The sequence below is a fragment of the Lampetra planeri genome, chromosome 7 (genome assembly GCF_965212315.1).
Source record: "Lampetra planeri chromosome 7, kcLamPlan1.2.h2, whole genome shotgun sequence".
NCBI classification, from domain to species: Eukaryota; Metazoa; Chordata; class Hyperoartia; order Petromyzontiformes; family Petromyzontidae; genus Lampetra; species Lampetra planeri.
In genome coordinates, this window is record NC_136113.1 from 436,389 (window position 1) to 455,942 (window position 19,554).

Consider the following 19,554-nt stretch of genomic DNA (forward strand, 5'->3'; position numbering starts at 1 on the left):
GGTGGTGACGTGCAACTTCGGGCGTGGGAATCTCACTCCTGTCGTCCGGTATCTCGTTGCACTCTGTCACCGTAGGAAGGGCTAGCTTTATGGTGCTATCTATGGTTTCCACCATGAGGCCGCTCGCTCTTCTTCCCGCTGTCTCCATCAGTCCTGAGCATGTTCTGAGCGTGTATGGAAAGGAATTCCCACCTACACTTAGCTGATCAAAGAACTCTGACCTTGCCAAAGACCTGTTGCTCTGGTCGTCCATTATGGCGTACATCCTTACTGCCCTTTCAGGATGTCCTTTGGGATAGACTCGGACGAGGCATATCTTTGAGCAAGATCTTCCTTTGAAGCCTTCTCCACAGACTTCTGTGCATTTGGTTGTGATTGACGAAGTGAGTGCGGCGGTCTCGCCTTGCTCCCCGCCGTGCTCTGCTTCGGGATCGGAAGCCTTAGTGCTACTGGGTTTCGAGTAAAATGTGTGCAGAGCAGTTGCGTGTTTGTCGCTGCCACATTCCTCGCACTTGATATCTGCCTTGCAATTCCTTGCAAGGTGGTTAGTAGAAGCACAGCATTTGAAGCACACTCCAAATTCTTTCAGCATGTTCTTCCGCTCTTCCAATGGCTTCCTCCTGAACTCACGGCATTTCTGGAGGGAGTGAGGTTCATCATGCAATGGGCATTGCTTCTCTGGATCCTCTATCTTTTTCTTTGTGGTGGTTGCCTGGACGGAGTTTGCGAATGTCGCAGGAGAGACCTCAGTCTTGTGTACGGAAATTGGCACTCTCGCTGTTCCTCGTTTCGCCGTTGTCCTTTCCATTTTTGGGAGATCTGGACTGGAAATCCCCGTGGTGCCAAACATGAAACTCGGGTCATTTCTAGTCTTAGCCAGGTTGCGGATAAACTTTGAGAAAAAAGAGAATGGGGGGAATGCAACCTGATGCTCTGACTTGTATCTTGAACCCGCTGTTCTCCATTTTTCCTGCACGTCAAATGGCAATTTCTCTACGATGGGGTTCACGCCATGGTAGGTATTCAAGAAAATGAGACCTGGTAAGTAGGGATCAGCCTGGGCTGATTCAAGCTCCATCAAAAGATCTCCAAGCTCCCGTAACCTTTTATTGTCTCGACCAGAGATTTTTGGAAAGTTCTGCAACTTCTTGAAGAGAGCCTTCTCAATGGTTTCTGGGCTACCATAGCACTCCTTGAGCCTCTCCCACACCGCATGCAGGCTTGAGGCGGGGTCGTCAATGTTTGCTGACCGGATCCTCTTTGCGTACTCTGCAGATTCATTTCCTAACCATTTCACCAACAGGTCGAGTTCTTCACTTGCAGAGATGTCTGCATTTCGGATTGCATTCCTGAAGGTAGATCTCCAGGCTCGATAGTTCTCAGAGTGGTCATCAAACTTAACGAGTCGTGTCTTGATTAGTTCGCGGTGAGCCAGGTACCTAGCAAAGTCTCCTAGTCCTGCTGATCCAGGGTGTGTCCATACTGGCGCTTGTGAGGCGGCATTATTGGCTGTATTGCCTAGCATGCCGTCATTTGCAATGGCGTTGGACTGTGGGCCCAAAGGGTTTCGATCACGTTGGTTGGATCCCCTTATGTGACTGTCTGGAATGTGGGTCTGACTTGATGCATCCACGTCTGACCCCACGTGCGCGACGCTGAGTTGGCGACTAACTGCCAGGGCAGGATATGCATTTCCACCATTCCTGTAGACAGCATTCATGTTCATTCGGTGTGGAGATGGCGATGCCTGAACGTCCACCCTTTGTTCAGTATCGTTTGGTGGAGGAGCATTGATGCATTGTTCAGACCAGTCCAAAATATTTTTTCTGGTGAGTTGATCACGGTCCTTGACAGGTATCTGCGTGCCAAACTCACTCCAATTCTCTTCCTTATCCAGGTTGGCTGCTGCTTCGAGCACCTCTACCTGGGCCATTGCAGCAGCTGCTTCCTTTTTGAGTTGTAGGGTGCTTAACTTAGCATCCAGCTCAATTTTCTTCCGTGTGGCAGTAGCCACTAATGTACTCTCTTGCTCTTCAAGCTCTGCTTTTTCTTGCTCTGCTTTCTTCCGTGCGGCAGCAGTTGCTAATAGACTTTCTTGCTCTGCGAGCTCTGCTTTCCTCCGTGCTGCGGCAGTTGCTATGCTTGCTTCTTCTTGTATGTGAGCCTTTTCAATTAGCATGGCTTCCTCTTCAGCCATGTAGGCGATACGGGCGTTTGCTGCTTCTGCTGCGGCGCGTGCCTGAGCTGCTGCCATACCAGTAGATGATATATGTGAGTGCTGAGGCTTTAGATCTTGTGGTGGACCTGGATGAGACAGAGTGCTGAGATCGTGTCTCTCTTAAGCCCTCCACACGGTCCATTGCATCTTGTATCACTGCCTGCACATTATCATCGAGCAGTTCGAGGAAGTGCTCATGTCTGCGCACTCCCTCAATGCCCTCATCTGTGTTCACCTTCATCAGGAGGGAGATGTATCTATTTGCCAGGAGCTTGTAGCTTGAGCTGCTCACATTCACTCGCTGGATGGCCCGCTGAATTGAGGCCACTGTGTCTGAGGCATTTGAAGCTTCAGATAAATCTGCTTCAACCCGGTTCCATGCCCGTTGTATCCTGGCATCAAGGTCCTGTTTCTCAGCCTCATAGCTTTCCAAGGCCCGTTGCGTCAACCTGACCTCCCTCTGGGGCCTTGAACTCCCTTGGTCCTCTTGAGGCAGGATGGGAGATCCTGGATTGCTTGGTTCACCTTCTTCAGCATCTCTCCCTGCTGAACTGTGGCTTTCCATGCTGCGATGCTTGCAGCACGATTTTAATGTAGACTCGTTGCAGAGCTCCTTGCTTGTTGCAGGCTGACTGCAGGGCTGGCTGCAGGGCTGGCTGCAGAGCTGGCTGCAGGGCTGGCTGCAGAGCTGACCGCTAGTCGAGTAGATAACCATGTGTTCAATAAACCCTCGGAGCCAGGATGACCGTCCAACTCCGATCGTCATTTATTGATTGTAACAGGTAAAACTGGTGAGAAAACACAGATACAGCATCTGTTATAATTCGGAAACACCCACACAATGAACACCACAGCATCAGAACATTGTCTCAGATAACAATAGATCCTGGAAGGACCAGGCCCCCACATTACCCCTGAACAGGGGCGGTTTCTTCATTAGGGCGATTGGGCGACGCACCACCAATGTCATTCAACCACAGAGTCACGCTAGCCGTCACTGTGCCGCTGGATATAGTCCAATCAGCGTCATGCTACGTTCTGTGGAGTACCGCCTCTTTTTGGGCGATTTCCCTCCAGCTGAGAATCGCCCCGAGTGGTCCCATAGACTTACATTCAAAGATGTTTTTTTTCGAACGGGGGCACTGCAATGCATTCTCTATGGGTTCCGGGAGGGCTCGCCCTAACGTGCTTACGTCATCATACGTGCTTACGTCATCATACGTAAGCACGTTTCATCCAACAATATAATTTGTCGCCACCTAGTGGAATCTTTAATAAAATAAACCTGAGTGGTTTGTTTTAATAGTGAGTATAGAAGCAAACAAGATGTATTGTAAGAGTCACTTTATTTTTCATTAATATTAAAGAAGTGAAGTTGCCTTTACATGCTTAAGCTGTTAATTTATCCATTGCATGGGTGGACCTTATCCTTATCAATCATCCAGACATTTGCCCCCCCTGAGAGATTTTGCAGGAGCCGCCACTGCCCCTGAACAACTAGACAAAGGCACAAGCTGGTGTGTTGCATACAGGCACATAGTGTATTCATCCCACTGCACCCCAAATGTACAGCATTACACTTAACACTAAACTGTGGATGAGATACTTCGTCATCACTCTCAGGATCGCAACATAGGCACAAGTCTGACTCGACCTACTAAATCACAAGTAACATCCACAATAAGGAAAGTCACAGGCTTCGTTACTAACTAGGCCTCGTATTTACTACAACAACTTAACGGCACCATAAAGGCATTTACATTGCTATAACGGTCATTCCAACATTACAACAGCATTTCCAATATTATAGGAATATAAACAACTTACAGATAATGCTTCTTAAGCTCCCACAATGGACAAGTGCGGCTGTGGTCTCACTGAGATGCGATGCGTGCCGCCATCTTGACTTATCTGTGTAATGGCCGACGCCCGCGTGGTACAGTGGAAATCTAACATCGTCACTTCCTGGTCACGTGACCAACATTAGCATAAAAAAACAGGAACTTCCTGTGAACACACACTCCACATCTGCCGTGAGGCAAGACATTGCTGTAATTTTTTTTCTCTCCACAAAGCTCCTCCCCAGGGCATTCTTGTTAAACAGCTGAATGTTTATTATCCTTGACAACAAATAAAGTAAAAGCAAACATCGTGATCAATAATGTACCTGCACAAACATTTCCACAAGTTATTCTATATTCGCCCACCGCTAAACAGGACAGACTGCTCACTGGAAGGCATGCTCTTTGATGCCATTGTTTCCGAGGGCTCGAGACAGAACTCATTATTCACCCTCATCCACCTTCGCAATATCGTAAATCCCCGGGCGCCTCTGTCCGTGTACTGTACAGTGCCTTGATACTTTATATATCCATACCGTGTTGTTGTAGACAGCTCTGACATTTTCATCCCTTGCAGTGTTAATTTTAGCAACAGTGGTCGTAGTGCGGAGAGACTGATTCCATCATGGGGGAGTTAAGTTTCCAACTAACAAAAACCCAACCCTAACTCTAGTCATCCTTGTAAACGAGCTGTTCAAGCTCAATGAGCCTTGCCAGCTGACAAAGTCGAAGTCCACCACTGGCTCCAGGCTGCCAACAGATGCCACCCCTTGCTCGATTGATTTTGGACTTCATTACTAAAAGCATTTTTTGTTGTTTGTGGACTTGACCGTCAGACTCCTATTAATTTCCAAGGTGACCAGAATATGGCAATTCAGCAATGGATTATTGAATGTATCCCCGCAGAGCTTTGAGCGCAATCCCCTTGTGTATGTGGGTTTCTCTGTGTACTCTGGCTTCTTCTCACATGCCAAACACTCATTAATGGAAGTGGTTAAACATCCGAGTACAGTATGCTCCTCAGGGTTTTCCGTGTAAATAAATAATACATGACAAATTGCCATCACCCCACTCCCCCCTTATTCCCTACATACACATCCCCACCCCCAGTTAATTCTGTCAGTATACATGCAGCAATCATGTCCGCCTGCATAGCTCTCACTGCATGTATGCCCTGTCCATTGGCTGATTGTGGATTGGTCAGTTGAGTTCCTTCCCTTCTGCCGTCCATTACCTCGAACCCCCCCCTGCCCCTCCCCTCCTCGGCATAAACCCTGAACATGACCTCGTCCATAAAAACACGCAACCCAACCGTACCTTCACTCACGCAACACATCTCGGTCCTCCACCATGTTAACCCACGGAGGCCCCTCCTCCTGTAAGTAGCACACAGGCTGATACACGTGTGTGGGACACCAATGCCTACTGTAAACCTCATTAAGTTTAACACGTAGGCTTTCGCGACCAATATCCCTAATAGCGTTTTTTTTGGGTTAGGTCGCATAAATATAAATGTGTCGTTAAACCCGCCACCACCCGACACCGCGAAACGTCATGGTACTAGAATTGTAAATGTTGTAGTGGGTTTACTCTCCAACACACAGCTGGTGTGCTGGACTGGTAGCTCATTGCCATGTTTCGTTTACTTGTGTCGGTGGCGGGTTTAACGACACAATTTTATTGACTCGATCTGATCAGAAAAACCTCTTATGGAAGCCTCATGAACTCTCCCCCATGTATTATTGATAGGCACCATTACCCATATCACTTCAAATGCTCTGACATCACCATTCCTCTCACCTCGACCCTAAATCCAAGAACCACCTAATCCTCCACACTGAGTGCAGTCACCACAACCTCTTCACTCCTTATCCCCACTCACCGCAACTCATTACCCCACCGGGCACGATGCGTGACACACAACAGCACATTTCATCTCCCGCTGACATCACTATTGTATCTCTTGCTGTGAGTCGCCTGAACCACCCTATCCCGCACCTCCGATTAGCACGGTTGGCTACGTACGGTGCCAAAGAAGTTCAACGCACATGCATACTATCAAACGTAAATGCACTCTCATTCAGCGTTTGTCAACTCCAGTCCTCGGGACATTCCAAGCTACAGCTTTACATAATTACCAGTCATCGAGTGTTTGCAGTGTGCATGTTCTTAAGTGTACGGTGTATGAATAAACAAGAGTGGGAATCACGAATGTTCAGACCGCAGGGGGTCACGAGGACTGGCGTTGAGAAACGCGACTGACAAACACAAACAAACATGACACTGACCCCTCACCCCTCCTCCAAGACACCCCTTGTCACCCACTAAGGTAACACAACTGCGGAGGGTTTGGGGAAGCCAAGATTTCGTATTCTTCTTGCACCATCAACAGCATAGGAGTCACTATTATTTTATCAGTCCAATTTTTTATTTTGCCATTCCAACACATTTAGCCAGCGGACAGCTTCATTGCCTCAAGTTTGCTGGAGAGGCATGACTATATACTCTTAGTTCTTTCGGTAAAGTCACGTAGGTAAAATTAATAAAACTAAAACAATAATTTTACCTACGTGACTTTACCGAAAGAACTAAGAGTATGAATCCTTGCAGTCACGAAAGCTTCAAATCTATAATAGGCATGACTATACCAGTGCCAGCATCACTCCTTTAAGCAACCATTCACCTACCAATTTATTCTTGCTCAAAAATGTCACTGGTGTTTTATTAAAGCTTAGCCCAGATTATTGGATTAGTAGGAGCAGACTGCCACCTGGTCCAGTCACCCACCATATATTTATCCCTCAAACCAAATAATGCTCAGGGATGATGATGAAAATGAAGCTGTTGCTGCTGCTGATTATGCTGTCGCTGCTCATGACGATACTTTTGCTGAGCACTGCAGATGTTGTTGCAGCTGCTGTGGATGGTTCTTCCACATGCTTATTTCAGTATGCTCATGATAAAGGTGATGATGATCGTTGATGTTACCCTTGCTGCTATTAATGATGTTAATGATAGCTACCCCTTTTGTATGTATTTTGAACTTCTTTTGCACCGTACGTAGCCAACCGTGCTCGTCGGAGTGAGGGTTTTATACGTGGAAGGATACAGCGAGACCTGGAGAAAACTCGGGTATACGACAAAGTGATAACAAAGATCTGCACAGTTGCCAGTGGCGGATTTGGAGGGGACGATGGGGTTTATTTTTTTTTCATCTACGTGACTTTACCGAAAAAAACAAAGAGTATGGATCCTTGCAGTCACGAAAACTTCAAATTTAGAACCACAAAAATTGGTTATTTTTTGACGTTTACCAAAGAAAATACATTTAATTGTGTTATTATTAGTCTAGGATCCTGTTTCAAAGGTTTGAAATTTAGGGACCATTCCTCTCCTAGGACATTTCTATAGAACCGCCTCTGATACGTTTGTGTACATGCTCAATCCGCTTCCATCTCCTCCCCGTGTTTACATGTGGATACTACAGTTCCCAAAGCACTTCGCTGAAGTAGGTCACTCTAGAATGATGAGGTCGTGGCAGAGCTGCCCACCTGTAACCAGTAACGCGTAATGTCTCTCAATTTCCCAAACTGGTTTTGCGCCAGGCAGAAATGTTGAGCCTTTTGTGTCCCCACCCACTTTATAACAATTTGCAATTCCACTCCGTTAGGATGGTGCTCTCATTAGTGAGTATTTTCAGTTTCCACAACCTGCTCAGGACCACGAAAGGATGTGATTTACAGCTCATTGCTCAATTTAACATGGACACGTGTCCTTTATTTTCATTTCAAAGCTACCAGGATAGGTAATTTCTAACAGGTATTGTGATGTGAGCAATGGGATCCCAGATGTGCGATTATTTATAACAGCTATAAAAATACATTGTAGTGCACTACTATAGGATCATAACTCATTGGCATTGCCTGTATCACAAGGTATTGCCCAACAGATATAGCAGCCAAGGTGTTGTGTTTACTGTATTGGGTACTAATTTCAAGCTGTAGGTGGATCACATTTTATACATTTATTTTCATTATTAAATAGGTTTGGGCTGATCAGGGATTTTTATTCACTTCCATATCACTTTCAGTTTGCGATACATGAGTCATGATAACGTATTATTTCAAAATTGTATAACATTGGGGCCATACCTGCGATATTGCAATACGCATGACAACCCAGTAATTGGATTGCTTGGATTGCCCAGCTAAAATTACCTGCCTATGAATAAAGCTGTCCCTTGTTTATGCTGTGTAAACTCATTACCTAATCCTGTTCTTCAGAGACTTGGAGCCATACGTTATTGCATTGTACATATGAATGTTCCGTGGGTATTCAATAAATAAAACATGAGGCAAGGCTTGACAATGGGCCAGGTACACAAAGCATTTTCTTACTTCTCATCAGCTCACTGAAGGCAGCGGTCACTCGCTTATTAAAATGAATGACAGTACCATGTGTCATAGAAATTATTATAGCCTGGGCCATTCGTCGCTTACATATTTACATTAAAACTGTATTTGTTGTTGCTTGATCTATAAGTAGGTAAACTCTTATTCGATTTATTACGTAGGATATAGTACAGTGTCCACATATCGGATTTGCTGGTGACTGAGGTATAGGTGGTTATGTGAAAATATCAGGTATATTCTTGGTTCTTTCGGTAAAGTCGCGTAGAAGGGAAATAATAAAATAATAAAAATAAAACATCATAAGATTAAATTCTCACGACGTTTCGGCCACAACGCAAGCAGCCGTCCTCAGGTAAAGAACAGGGCTGACGGAAAGCCAGCGTCCTAATGACAGCCCTGTTCTTCACTTGAGGACGGCTGTCGGAAAGACAGTGTCCTAATGACAGCCCTGTTCTTCACCTGAGGACGGCTGCTTGCGTTGTGGCCGAAGCGTCGTGAGAATTTTATCTTATTATGTTTTATTTTTATTATTGTATGATTTTCCTTCTACGTGACTTTACCGAAAGAACCAAGAATATGAATCCATGCAGTCATGAAAGCTTTAAATCGAAAAATATCAGGTATGTGAACATATCTAGAAAATGGCAGTTATACCATGCACAAATACTGCACTGAGGGTGGTTAGTTGGTCAGGGTGGATGATTTGTGACGGTGGGATATGTGATGTCGTGCTGCCCCATGCCGACTTTTCAAGGACACCTGTAATTAGACGTGGGGAGTATATATCATACTAGCTTGACTACCCGGCTTCGCCCGGGACTTGGATTCACCACGCCCGGCCGCCTTTGCCTCCCCAGTGGCGATGTTGACACACCAGACCACTTACTCGTTTGAGGCTGAGTCGACCTAGGGGAGGCCCAGGACCGGTTCAAATAATCGTCACCGGCGGTGGCCGTGAGTGGGAATGAAACTCGGGTCGCTGGGTTCGTAGCGCAGCGCGCTAACCACTACACTACCGCTCCCCCCCCACACACACACACGCACGCGTCCAAAGGTACACATACACGCGCTTGCTGCAGACACACACAACTTTGAGGGTGCGAACGGCAGTAAACGACTGAAATAATTAAGCAATGCTGCGCGAAGAATGCCTTCGACCTGCAACACATTTGTATTTCACTTTACCCGCGGAGGGTTGGGGGGGTGACATCAACAGGCACACTCCGTTACGCTTCCACATATGGGTCACATGGCAGATGTGACGTCACAGCTCACTTGCCGTGCAAAATATATGCATTATTGAGCTCTCCCCCCCACCAAAAAAAGTCTATTTTTTATTTTTGCATGGTGTAACGTCGTATGCTCTTATTTAATTTAATTTTTTTCTACGTGACTTTACCTAAAGAACCAAAGAGTAATTCCTGCAGCCACAAAAGCTCCAAATCAAGTTACAATGAAAGTTACACCATGACAACATCCATAACCAAAGCAGTAGATTGACAAAGGGCTGTAAGTAAACCAATAGAATGTTAGAGATTGCTCCCATAGGGAGCAATCAAAGATAACAGAGAATTTAGATTTAGGGGAGTCAAAATGTATCAGTTTTAAAGTAGTGGCATCGTGGCCCCTGGTCAAGGTTAATGTATGTTGAACTTCTTTCACACCATACGTATCCAACCATGCTAATTGGAGGTGCGTGCGTCTGTGTGCATAGGTTATACACAAGCCCGAGCCGCAAGCCAACACGAGATGGGGATGCCCTGGAGTGGAGCCGCCGTGTGCTCGACAACCCGAGCCCCAAGATGCGCGAGGCTACGCTCGCATTGGCGCGCCGTCTAGAAAAAGGTAACCAGCACTGCAACACCACGGCTACACCACGGCTATCCACCATGGCTACAGCACGACGGGGGCATGGCTTACGTACCACGACGCAGCACACGACCCGCCGTGCGCGCACCAGCAAAGTGACGCGTTCGTTGCACACGCCGCAGCGCAGTACGCACACCGCGACACGTCAACACAAGTCGGTACTTGGTGGAGGCTACCTGGGACAGAAAACAACGGTGCAAAGCATTTGGATGCAGATTGTTCAAGCGTGAGACCGGTTTATCGTAGAAACTCAGTTAAGAGGCAAGTGATTAAATGACACTGAATTGTCCCAAGTTCCTGAAGCGTAGAGAATTTATGAACATTCTACCAATCAAGTGTAAATTCACGGAGCATGACATAGGAATTTTGAGGCACAGCTTCAATTGTGAGGATTTAAATACAGTATAAATAAGCTGTAAAAAGCTGATGTTAATATTTCGGTAAATGCTGTAAAACAAGCTTAGATCAAAGTGTGTCCCTCCGTATTGATAGGAGACAGTAGTCAGCCTTGGCATAAAGCTCACGATATGAACAGATTCTGATGTAATTTCAAATAAACCTGAATGAAAACTGGATCTAGACTATTTTAAGTGACTTGTACAGACTTATAAATCGCATCAACATTGGAGCTGGGCCATTCTCACAATTCTTAGCCTGGAGTCATGAATCCATTTTTAGAATGCCAACGGATTGAGGGCATTGTAGGGAGGGCCCGGACTGCATGCAGCCTGGCATGGCACGCAGGCAAGAAGAGAGCCTTGAAAGGAATGGCTCATGTCTAGGTAATGTGTTGCATTGAGGATTCTGTCTAGATTTGAAGTTTCCGTGCTTGTGTCCTCCCTACCCCACACTCCCACCCTCCCTGTCTCTCCTCCCTGGCTCCTACCCCCCTTCTCTTACCTATATGGCCTCTTGTTACAGCAGCCCTTTTGCCCACTTCAGCAATTGTTTATTTTTTCAATTTAAAGCTTTCGTGACTGCAGGGATTCATCTTCTTGGTTCTTTAGGTAAAGTCACGTAGAAGGAAAATAATAAAAGAATAAAAATAAAACATAATAAAAATCATTCTCACGACGTTCGGCCACAACGCAAGCAGCCGTCTTCTGCACCTGAAGACGGCTGCTTGCGTTGTGGCCGAAACGTCGTGAGAATTATTTTTATTATGTTTTATTTTTATTCTTTTATTATTTTCCTTCTACGTGACTTTACCGAAATAACCAAGAAGATCAATTGTTTCTTGCTGTGGTTGTCCCACCTGATGACGGACGCTTGTGTTGCGCCCGAAATGTCGTGATTTAATTTATTTTATTTTATACCTACGTGACTTTACCGAAACAACCAAAGAGTTGAGGATTCTGGTTAATACTAGCCAACCAGAATCAACCCTGATACCAGCTGGTCAGATTTGTCATAGCATCCGTGGTACGTAGCATCAGAATGTGTTCTAAGCTTCCCGATGTTGCTGTAAATGCGTACTCTTTGTACTATGTGTAAACATGAGCATTGGGAGACCAGGAATGTGATGCTGCCCACACTACTCCCTACAATTATAAGACTAAACAGAGGAACTTTTATCATTGTTGTGCAGCAGTTAAAGCTACCAAATGTCCAACTTTGACTGGGAGAGTCACGATTTCAGAAGGGTTGCGAAAATTGCGACTTTTTTTCCTGGTAATAATGTTTTGGCCTCGTGCTTGGGGTTGGAAGAGGAGTAGGCAAGGAGCAGTAACCAAGACCAAGGTCATAAGTAGTAAAATGTTACTGTGTGGGCAGGAATTGCGCCTGAGCGGGTTATTAAAAAGTGGGTTGCACTGATGGGACTGCCAGCTCGCCAAATGTCCTGGTTAAGTTTCCAGAAGTTTGATGGTAACTTTACGTGTATTTCCCTCCTGTGTGTGAGTGCAGCCACCCGCAGGCGTAGTTGGCATGGCGATGACTTCAATATCCCCAAACTCCCACCGGACATAGGGAACAACATGCTGGGTCGCCGTGGTTACGGGTCCACATTCACTCTCGCCTCTCCGGAACTAGTGGCTGTTACAGACACCTTCTCCAACACAACCGTCTCTGGGGAGATGGTTGCTCCAGGAACCAGCAAGCGGATGGGCCGGCTGGGCAGCCTTACAGATGTGGAGAGTGTGGCCAGACAACAGGAGGAAGGTGTGACTCATCAAGAACACACACACCCACATACATCTCCTGTTTCTATGGACCTTTTATGTATGTATGTTGAACTTATTTTTCACTGTACATAGCCAACCTTGCTTATCGCAGGTGTATTTAAATACATATTCGGAAACAGGCCTGGGCCCAGCGCCAACAATCCCATAATTGCTCGCCACACCTGATACATAAATGTAAGCTGCTTAGCTCTACGATTATTTGTACCACACGTGGTTCGGCATGATGTCCGACGTTTGCGTCTTTGTGATTTTTCAGGAACTGTATTTGAGAACTGAAATCAGTTTGGAACAGTCCGAAAACACATCGGAGAGCTATACAGCAGACCTGTAAAAAATCTACGCAGTAACGAAGCTGCTTGGCCTCAGCCTCTCCCACTTCATAATAATTATATTTATATAGCACCTTTCATCGAGGATTTCAATGCGCTGTACAAGACACAGCAGTAAACACTCAGCTTCATACTTTTGACTCACAGGAAACCTCCAGCCCTGGTCCAACACATGTAACGTTTGTGTAAAGTGGAAGTCTAACTTACCAGAATATATCAATTGTGGGGTAGTAGTGCAGTCGTTAGTGTACTGCACTATGCGTTCAGTTCCCATGCACGGCTAACGTCAGTGGTAATACCTGGTCCCACACTGCCCTTCAACAACCTCTACTTCCCAGCATGGTGAAGTCTGATCAAACAAAACAACATGACTGACACAGCATGGGGAGGCCTCCATCCAGCAGCGGATCAACAAAGAAGTGTAAATTACTATTTTTTATTTACATCTCTCCTGCTGTATCTTCCTCGGCTCACAACCCCCGCTTCCCAGCTCTGCGCCTGGAGTGCTCCACCTCCTCGGTTTTTGCAACGCGTGGTTCCTCCCCGTCGAGGCACGGCCTCGTGTCTCCGTCCAGCCAGGAGTTTCCCTCAGGGGTGCCGGTGTCGCCCCATCGCTCGGCCTCCACTCCTCGCGAGCCGACCTCCCGCGGCGATCCCAGCCGGGAGCCGGCTCGCACCCCGGGGCTCGATGTGAGCTTCGACTGGTCCCGTTCCACTCGGGCTCAACGAGAGCACGTCTCCTATGACACGACCCCTCGTGAGCTGGCTCGTGACCCAGCCCCAAGGGAGCGAGCCCCAAGGGACCGAGCACCGCAAGATCTCATCCGACGTGACCGCAGCATGAGTGAGTCCTTGTGTCTTAAACATAATCCATTATCGATGAGAAAATGTCACTCGAGATGCATTTTCGCAAAAGACAGGCATCAATACCAATTGTGTGTGTTGCTGACAGAAAATACCTGTACTGTTACAAAAAATGTTTATGCTTTATTTCAACAGGCCCCTCCCTCCGACATCTGCGGCCACCCTCTCTCCAGACAACAGTAAGGACCCCGTCACCTGGACGGCCCATAAAGGCCACACCTCTCTTGTCACCCCCGGCCAATGGGAGGTCGAACGAGAGGGAAGGACGGAGCTCCGTCCCAAAGTCGCGCCCCTCTCTGATGCCTGGAGCGACCTCTGGTTACCCTGGCAGCCTTGGAGCCCCGCTGTACCCTCCTGGAGCTGCTATGCTGGGTGCAGTGGATGCCTCGCATCTCAAAGTGAGGCGCTCCAATAGCCCAAGTGCTGGGAATATCCCAAGCGATGCATCCCGTTCCCTCCGTGACAGGCAAGCCAGGAGCCCCGCACGCAACTTCGCCACCGTCGTACCACGAGGGCGATCAGTGGGCCGGGTCAACAATGTAATCGCCGTTGCACCTGCGGCGACAGGAATGGGAGGCGCTGGGGCCAGGCGTTCTGCGAGTCCTGCAAATAACTTAACGAATGGCGGCAGCCTTGGTCAGACGAGACTATTGTCCGTCTCGTCACAGCACAACCCAGTTCGCGACGGCCAGATGCTGAACCGTACGTACATGAGGAGCGACGACCGGCAGGGCGGCCGCGGCGCGTCGCCACACGGCACCCACCAAGCCGTGCCGGTGAACACACCGCCGCGCCATGCCAGGTCTTCACACACCACGCCGACACGCGCACCGCAAACGTGCGCCACGCAAAGCCGCCCCACGCAACCTGGCGCCGTGCAAACACACAACCGTGGCGCGACCGGCACTCGCCGCTCCTCCAGCCTGCCGCGTTACGTGGGGACGGAGCTGCGTGTGCACAAACAAAGCTCGCAGAATCCTACTGCCGTGTAGCCTCTCTCTCCAATTCACACTTCGAACGACAAGACCATTTCCTCTTCCATCGCCTCACGTGATGCCTCACCACTCATTATGCCCTCTGATGTTGCAACTGTTTAGCACTTAGCCGTGATCAGCCCATGCTCATAATTTAATATCTTACCTTTTCTCCTAGCCCCTCTTTAGTATCCATTCTAGGACAATGTCAACTTTGGGGCCACCAAGCAGGCATCACTACTTCATATGGTCGGGCACCTATAGACAGACCCTGAGGTTAGGTGTCAACTATGCCGCTGCTACAAGATCTGGCATAATGAAATAAGCGATTGTGAGGTGTGGTAGAACCAGCGGCATTGACTGAAGACTTCTTCCACCTGAACCTGTCTCCCCAAGGAGCTGCTTTGAACCGAGGGATCACATGTGAAGGCACTGCTGCTCACAAGGAGCCCTAGGGGCATACAGGCCCCACTGTTCCCGAACAGGATTACCACTGGTCTTTCCAGACCCCCAAGCCATACCTAAATCAATCACTTGGCTTCGTATTTTTCCTTGAACTTAACGCTTTTTCCTTAGGCGTGCATTTTAGTTGTTTTATTGCTGTATATAACCTTGTTAATATACAGAAGGGCTGGGCTTATACATAGATATAACTTGTGACACCAAAGTTTTTCGTGGACGTTTACAACTGCGGCCGTGATGCCAAAAGCTGAGGCGATGCGGTCTTTATTTGCAATAGCCTTTTACATTGTACATTTTAAATCCTCTTCCCAGCGCCCAAGTGCGTGCGGTCAGCATGATGCTGGTAGTCGAAATTTAGACCGTAGGAAAGAAAGTGCTATACGCTCTCCTAGTCCTGCTTTAAGGTGTTTTACTCGTGGTCGGTGGCATTGTGACCCCGTGCTAGCGAGTGCTGGGGTAGTTGTTGCATGACAGGCAGTACAAGTGTAAGAACGTAAGCAGGTGCTGACTGTATTTTGAAGTAACACTGCACTACAAGTGTGCCTGATGTGCTAAATATCTTTAATGTGGAGAAATATATGCAGACTGCCATGCATACCATTTTACCCATTGGCAATGTCTGACCAGGTTTTAAGCGAAAAACTTAGCCATGAAACTCACCGGTAGATGGGCAGATATCAAACCACGAAGCTCACCTGATGCTCTGCAAGTTTCGTCCAGGCACTGCGTGACTGGTGTGTCAGGCCTGGTAGTCAGAATCATTGCCTGGGAGAACCCCCACACCACCATGGTGTCCCCGCGCAGACAACTTCAATGTAATTCCCCGTGCTGTCACAATGAGTGGCGGAAGGCCCCAGAAGAGCTGTAAAGCCACCACGATGTGACGGCAGCAGGCTCTCACACCCACTGTCGTGATGCTTCCAGTTTGATGCCTGCAAACGTTCCGGGCAGATGAACATCGTGGTGGTATCATAGCCGGACAAGACCAGGGGGCAGATGACTAAACAGGCTCAATGCACGGACTGTGGACCATGCTGGCTGTATAAGGTGTTCACTAACAGCACTTACTCTCACGATATAAAAATGGCACTTTGCCATTTTGACTTTGTTTTATATGTAGGTGCCTGTCAGCAGGGGTCATTCGCATCTCTTCCCAATGTTTAGATGCAGTGTAAAAGTACATGGACATTTTAAAAGGCGATATCCCCGTGCGTTGGTTAGGTGCTCATGAACAGCACTTGTCTCTGCGATCTATAAGGCTCCGTGGCTTATGTTTGTGTGTTTTGGTGTGCGAGTTTAATGTTTGGCTTTCAGAAAAGTAATCGTATCCAAAATAACCTCCCTTGAATTATCCGCAGCTCATTGTTGCCACACATGCTGCTGCTTCCTATGGGCCAAAGTGTTCTTCTTGTTACATAAAACAATGTTTAACTATTTTTAAATGTTTAAAGCATTCCAACAACCGGAGCAAAGCTCTTCTTTGCTTGAAATGTTTTGATTGCATACTTTTATTCACTACAAAACTGATAATGTATAAACATAGGTATGCATTGTGTATCCATATATTGTATGTGTAGTGGGCCATTTTATAAATACGAGTGAATGTATTCATATACGGTACTATAAACAGTAAGTAATTAAAGTAGCCTAAATAACATCATAGTTCTGTCATATCATATACTTTATACACTATAGTACTCTACTTTTTAAAATGTTAATTATATTGTAAAATTAACAATTCCAAAATATATTGTTTACTACCTTTTTGCCCATGCAAACTGTTTTCTAATAATTTACATTAACGTCCAAAGCATATTCTCAGAGTAGGCCACCTCTGGGAGTTGGTTACTTTGCAAGTAAAACATTTCTATGTTCTTTTAGAGAAGTTTTTAAATGTTTTAGTGTCATTCTAATTGTGCTATTAGCATCACGTGATGCGAAGAGTGTCCATTTGGAACTCTTGCAGGAAGAACAGTGCCTTGCCCCACGTGAGAGCACAGGCAGTGATATGACATTACTGCTTCTGAGATACCTTAAAGTGACCTCTTATCCACACGAGGGGTGCTACACTGTCCAACCTTCTGCTAAAGAGATGTTCATTTGCATGACAGTCAGCTGCATTTATCTATTTTTAGAGCAGGAATTTAGCCACATGAAGTGAAGAATGTAATTAAACGTCAGATGGTTTTCGTGTGCGGTCGTGACTGGGCATCGCCTCACAAAAAACTTCCAAGGACCCATTTCTTAATTCCACTATTGCAGGTGGCTGCCCCGATTCAGACCCTGAATTTCAACGATGCGGGCTCAGTGCTCTGATCTCTGTGCCGCCTGCCCACCTCTCACATTTGTCAGTGCATTTGCATGAGGCTCTTAGTATTTAAATGCTGAAAGGTTTAAAATTTGCGGAGGAAAAAGTTATTGTGGATATCGGTGCATGTGGTGATTACGGAGGAACCCATTTTCAATAGCGAGTTCACTTTATAACCGTGCCTTTGTAGGGATGTGCCTCATTTCTGTAAGGTGCAACCCAGCATACTCGTATAAGTTGCTGCTTTGTAAGTGTAAGCACATCAGTTACACCTCATTTTACTGTGGGATGCCAACAGCAAAATTCACAGTTGCTGTCTGCTTTTAATTACCGCCTATTCATTAAGTGTGCCTAAACAATGCAGTGGACATGGAGCTTTGCCAGTGGCTGGCTTATATACACCTCCATATTCACACATTTACTAAAAATAGGGACTGTTTTAAAAGCATCAACAAATTTGCATTTAAAATATTACATTGCCTTTAGGGTTGCAGCTTGGGGGATAGTGTTACTAGACATATGCCTTGCATTTGCAGATTAAAGTCCATGTAGTATCCCCTTATTTCTCTATTGAAAGAATACTGGTTTCATAGCACTGCATTTACAGTATGTATTATAGGAATTCCATTTGTTCATCCAGGCAACCCACCGAGTCTTTAGGCTTTCAGCTTTTAGGAGGATCCTGTATTTGGGATGTTTAGCAAGGTGACATGTGGGAGGAAACTGGATTACCTGGAGAAACCCCCACAACAAAGGAGAAAACACTCAAAGGCTTTGGACACAAAGAACCCATCCACTTGATGTACTGCCATCTCTGGCCACTGGACAATTGTGAAATAGCGTTATAGCTCATCGGATTCCTCTAGTATCAATCAATATTCTGATTCACTTTATAGCCCAGCAGGTGTGGGCAGTTCATCAAATGTATAGGAGCCACCAACCCTCTCCTCCAAAGCACCGGACTAAAGGCATTGTACGACAGCCTGCCTGGTGCATTAAGTAGGGGGCAAGACTTCTGCAATTGAACCTTATGGCGGTAGCCCGGGGTACCAGAGTATCCCGGCTCTCGCACAATGTTCGTGGGTGCAGTCATTTTTAGTCTGTTGATGGTCGGCAATGCGGCAATCGACTCATCTCGACGAGCTGTACACGATGCACCGCTACGGGGCGTACCATGAGCGTTCAGGGTTTCAGCGCAATCGTCCTCGCTGCGTTTCGACATAGTGGAGTAGCACCGATTTCGGATTGATTGGTACCCCAGTCGCGGAGTTAAGTAAACCCCTGGGAAAACTCGTGTCCCAGAAATACAATATTTAATTGCCTCGGCCAGTTTGTATGATTTGGTACCCTGGGGTACCGCCATAAGGATCAATTACTGCATAACATTGGTTTACTGGAACTGCATTGTCAAAACTAAGTTAATTATACATATATAACAATAACTATATATGTGTGTATCGAGTGTCACCAGCAGTTGTTTGCTCATAGATGCATAATGGGTTATACATCACCTATTAACGTATGCGAGCTAATTCTAAAGCTGACATAAACTGATCACTACTCATGGATAATGAAGGAGCAGCTGCCCCTCACCACCACGATGCATACACCACCAATTCTCTATCTCAAACAAATAGGGGTTTTTTTCTGTAACACCCAGTGTGCAGCACTCGTGATTATATGCTTAACGACATAAAAATGTTTAAGCAATGATGCGTTTTACGGGTGTGGTTGTCTAAAATTGGTTCTGGATAGTAGCAATACAAGACACTAATGCAATGTTGTCCTGCTAATAAATGCTTTCTGCTAGTGCTATGGTTAGCAATTGGTAATGATGCACATGAAATGCAGTGAAGCCAATCGTTGACATGATCTGGCAATTGTAGCTTCATGAGCACGTTTACCGATTCGTACATATTGACACATTTTACAGACCGTGTTTACATATTGGTGAGGATACACTTAATGCACTGTTATATGGTTTTCAGGTACACTTTTAAACATGTTTAAGTGCCTGTTGCATGTATTGAACATGTATTGAGTGCCTATGAATAAACTCTACTCATTAAGAAATCAGTTTCTGCATACATCTCA

General features: G+C 46.4%; 1 protein-coding gene across 4 annotated transcripts in view; it reads left to right on the top strand.

Annotated features, from left to right (window-relative positions):
- The window catches only part of LOC144719699 (uncharacterized), a 36,949-nt gene extending 17,413 nt beyond the window's left edge, over positions 1–19,536 (top strand). For all 4 annotated transcript variants that reach the window (XM_078595834.1, XM_078595836.1, XM_078595835.1 and 1 more), the window contains 4 exons: positions 10,186–10,316; positions 12,246–12,500; positions 13,343–13,696; positions 13,852–19,536. In XM_078595834.1, the coding sequence (XP_078451960.1) occupies positions 10,186–10,316; positions 12,246–12,500; positions 13,343–13,696; positions 13,852–14,708 (1,597 nt within the window). In that variant the 3' untranslated portion in view covers positions 14,709–19,536. The remainder of the gene's footprint in view (positions 1–10,185; positions 10,317–12,245; positions 12,501–13,342; positions 13,697–13,851) is intronic.
- Positions 19,537–19,554: the final 18 nt, after the last annotated feature.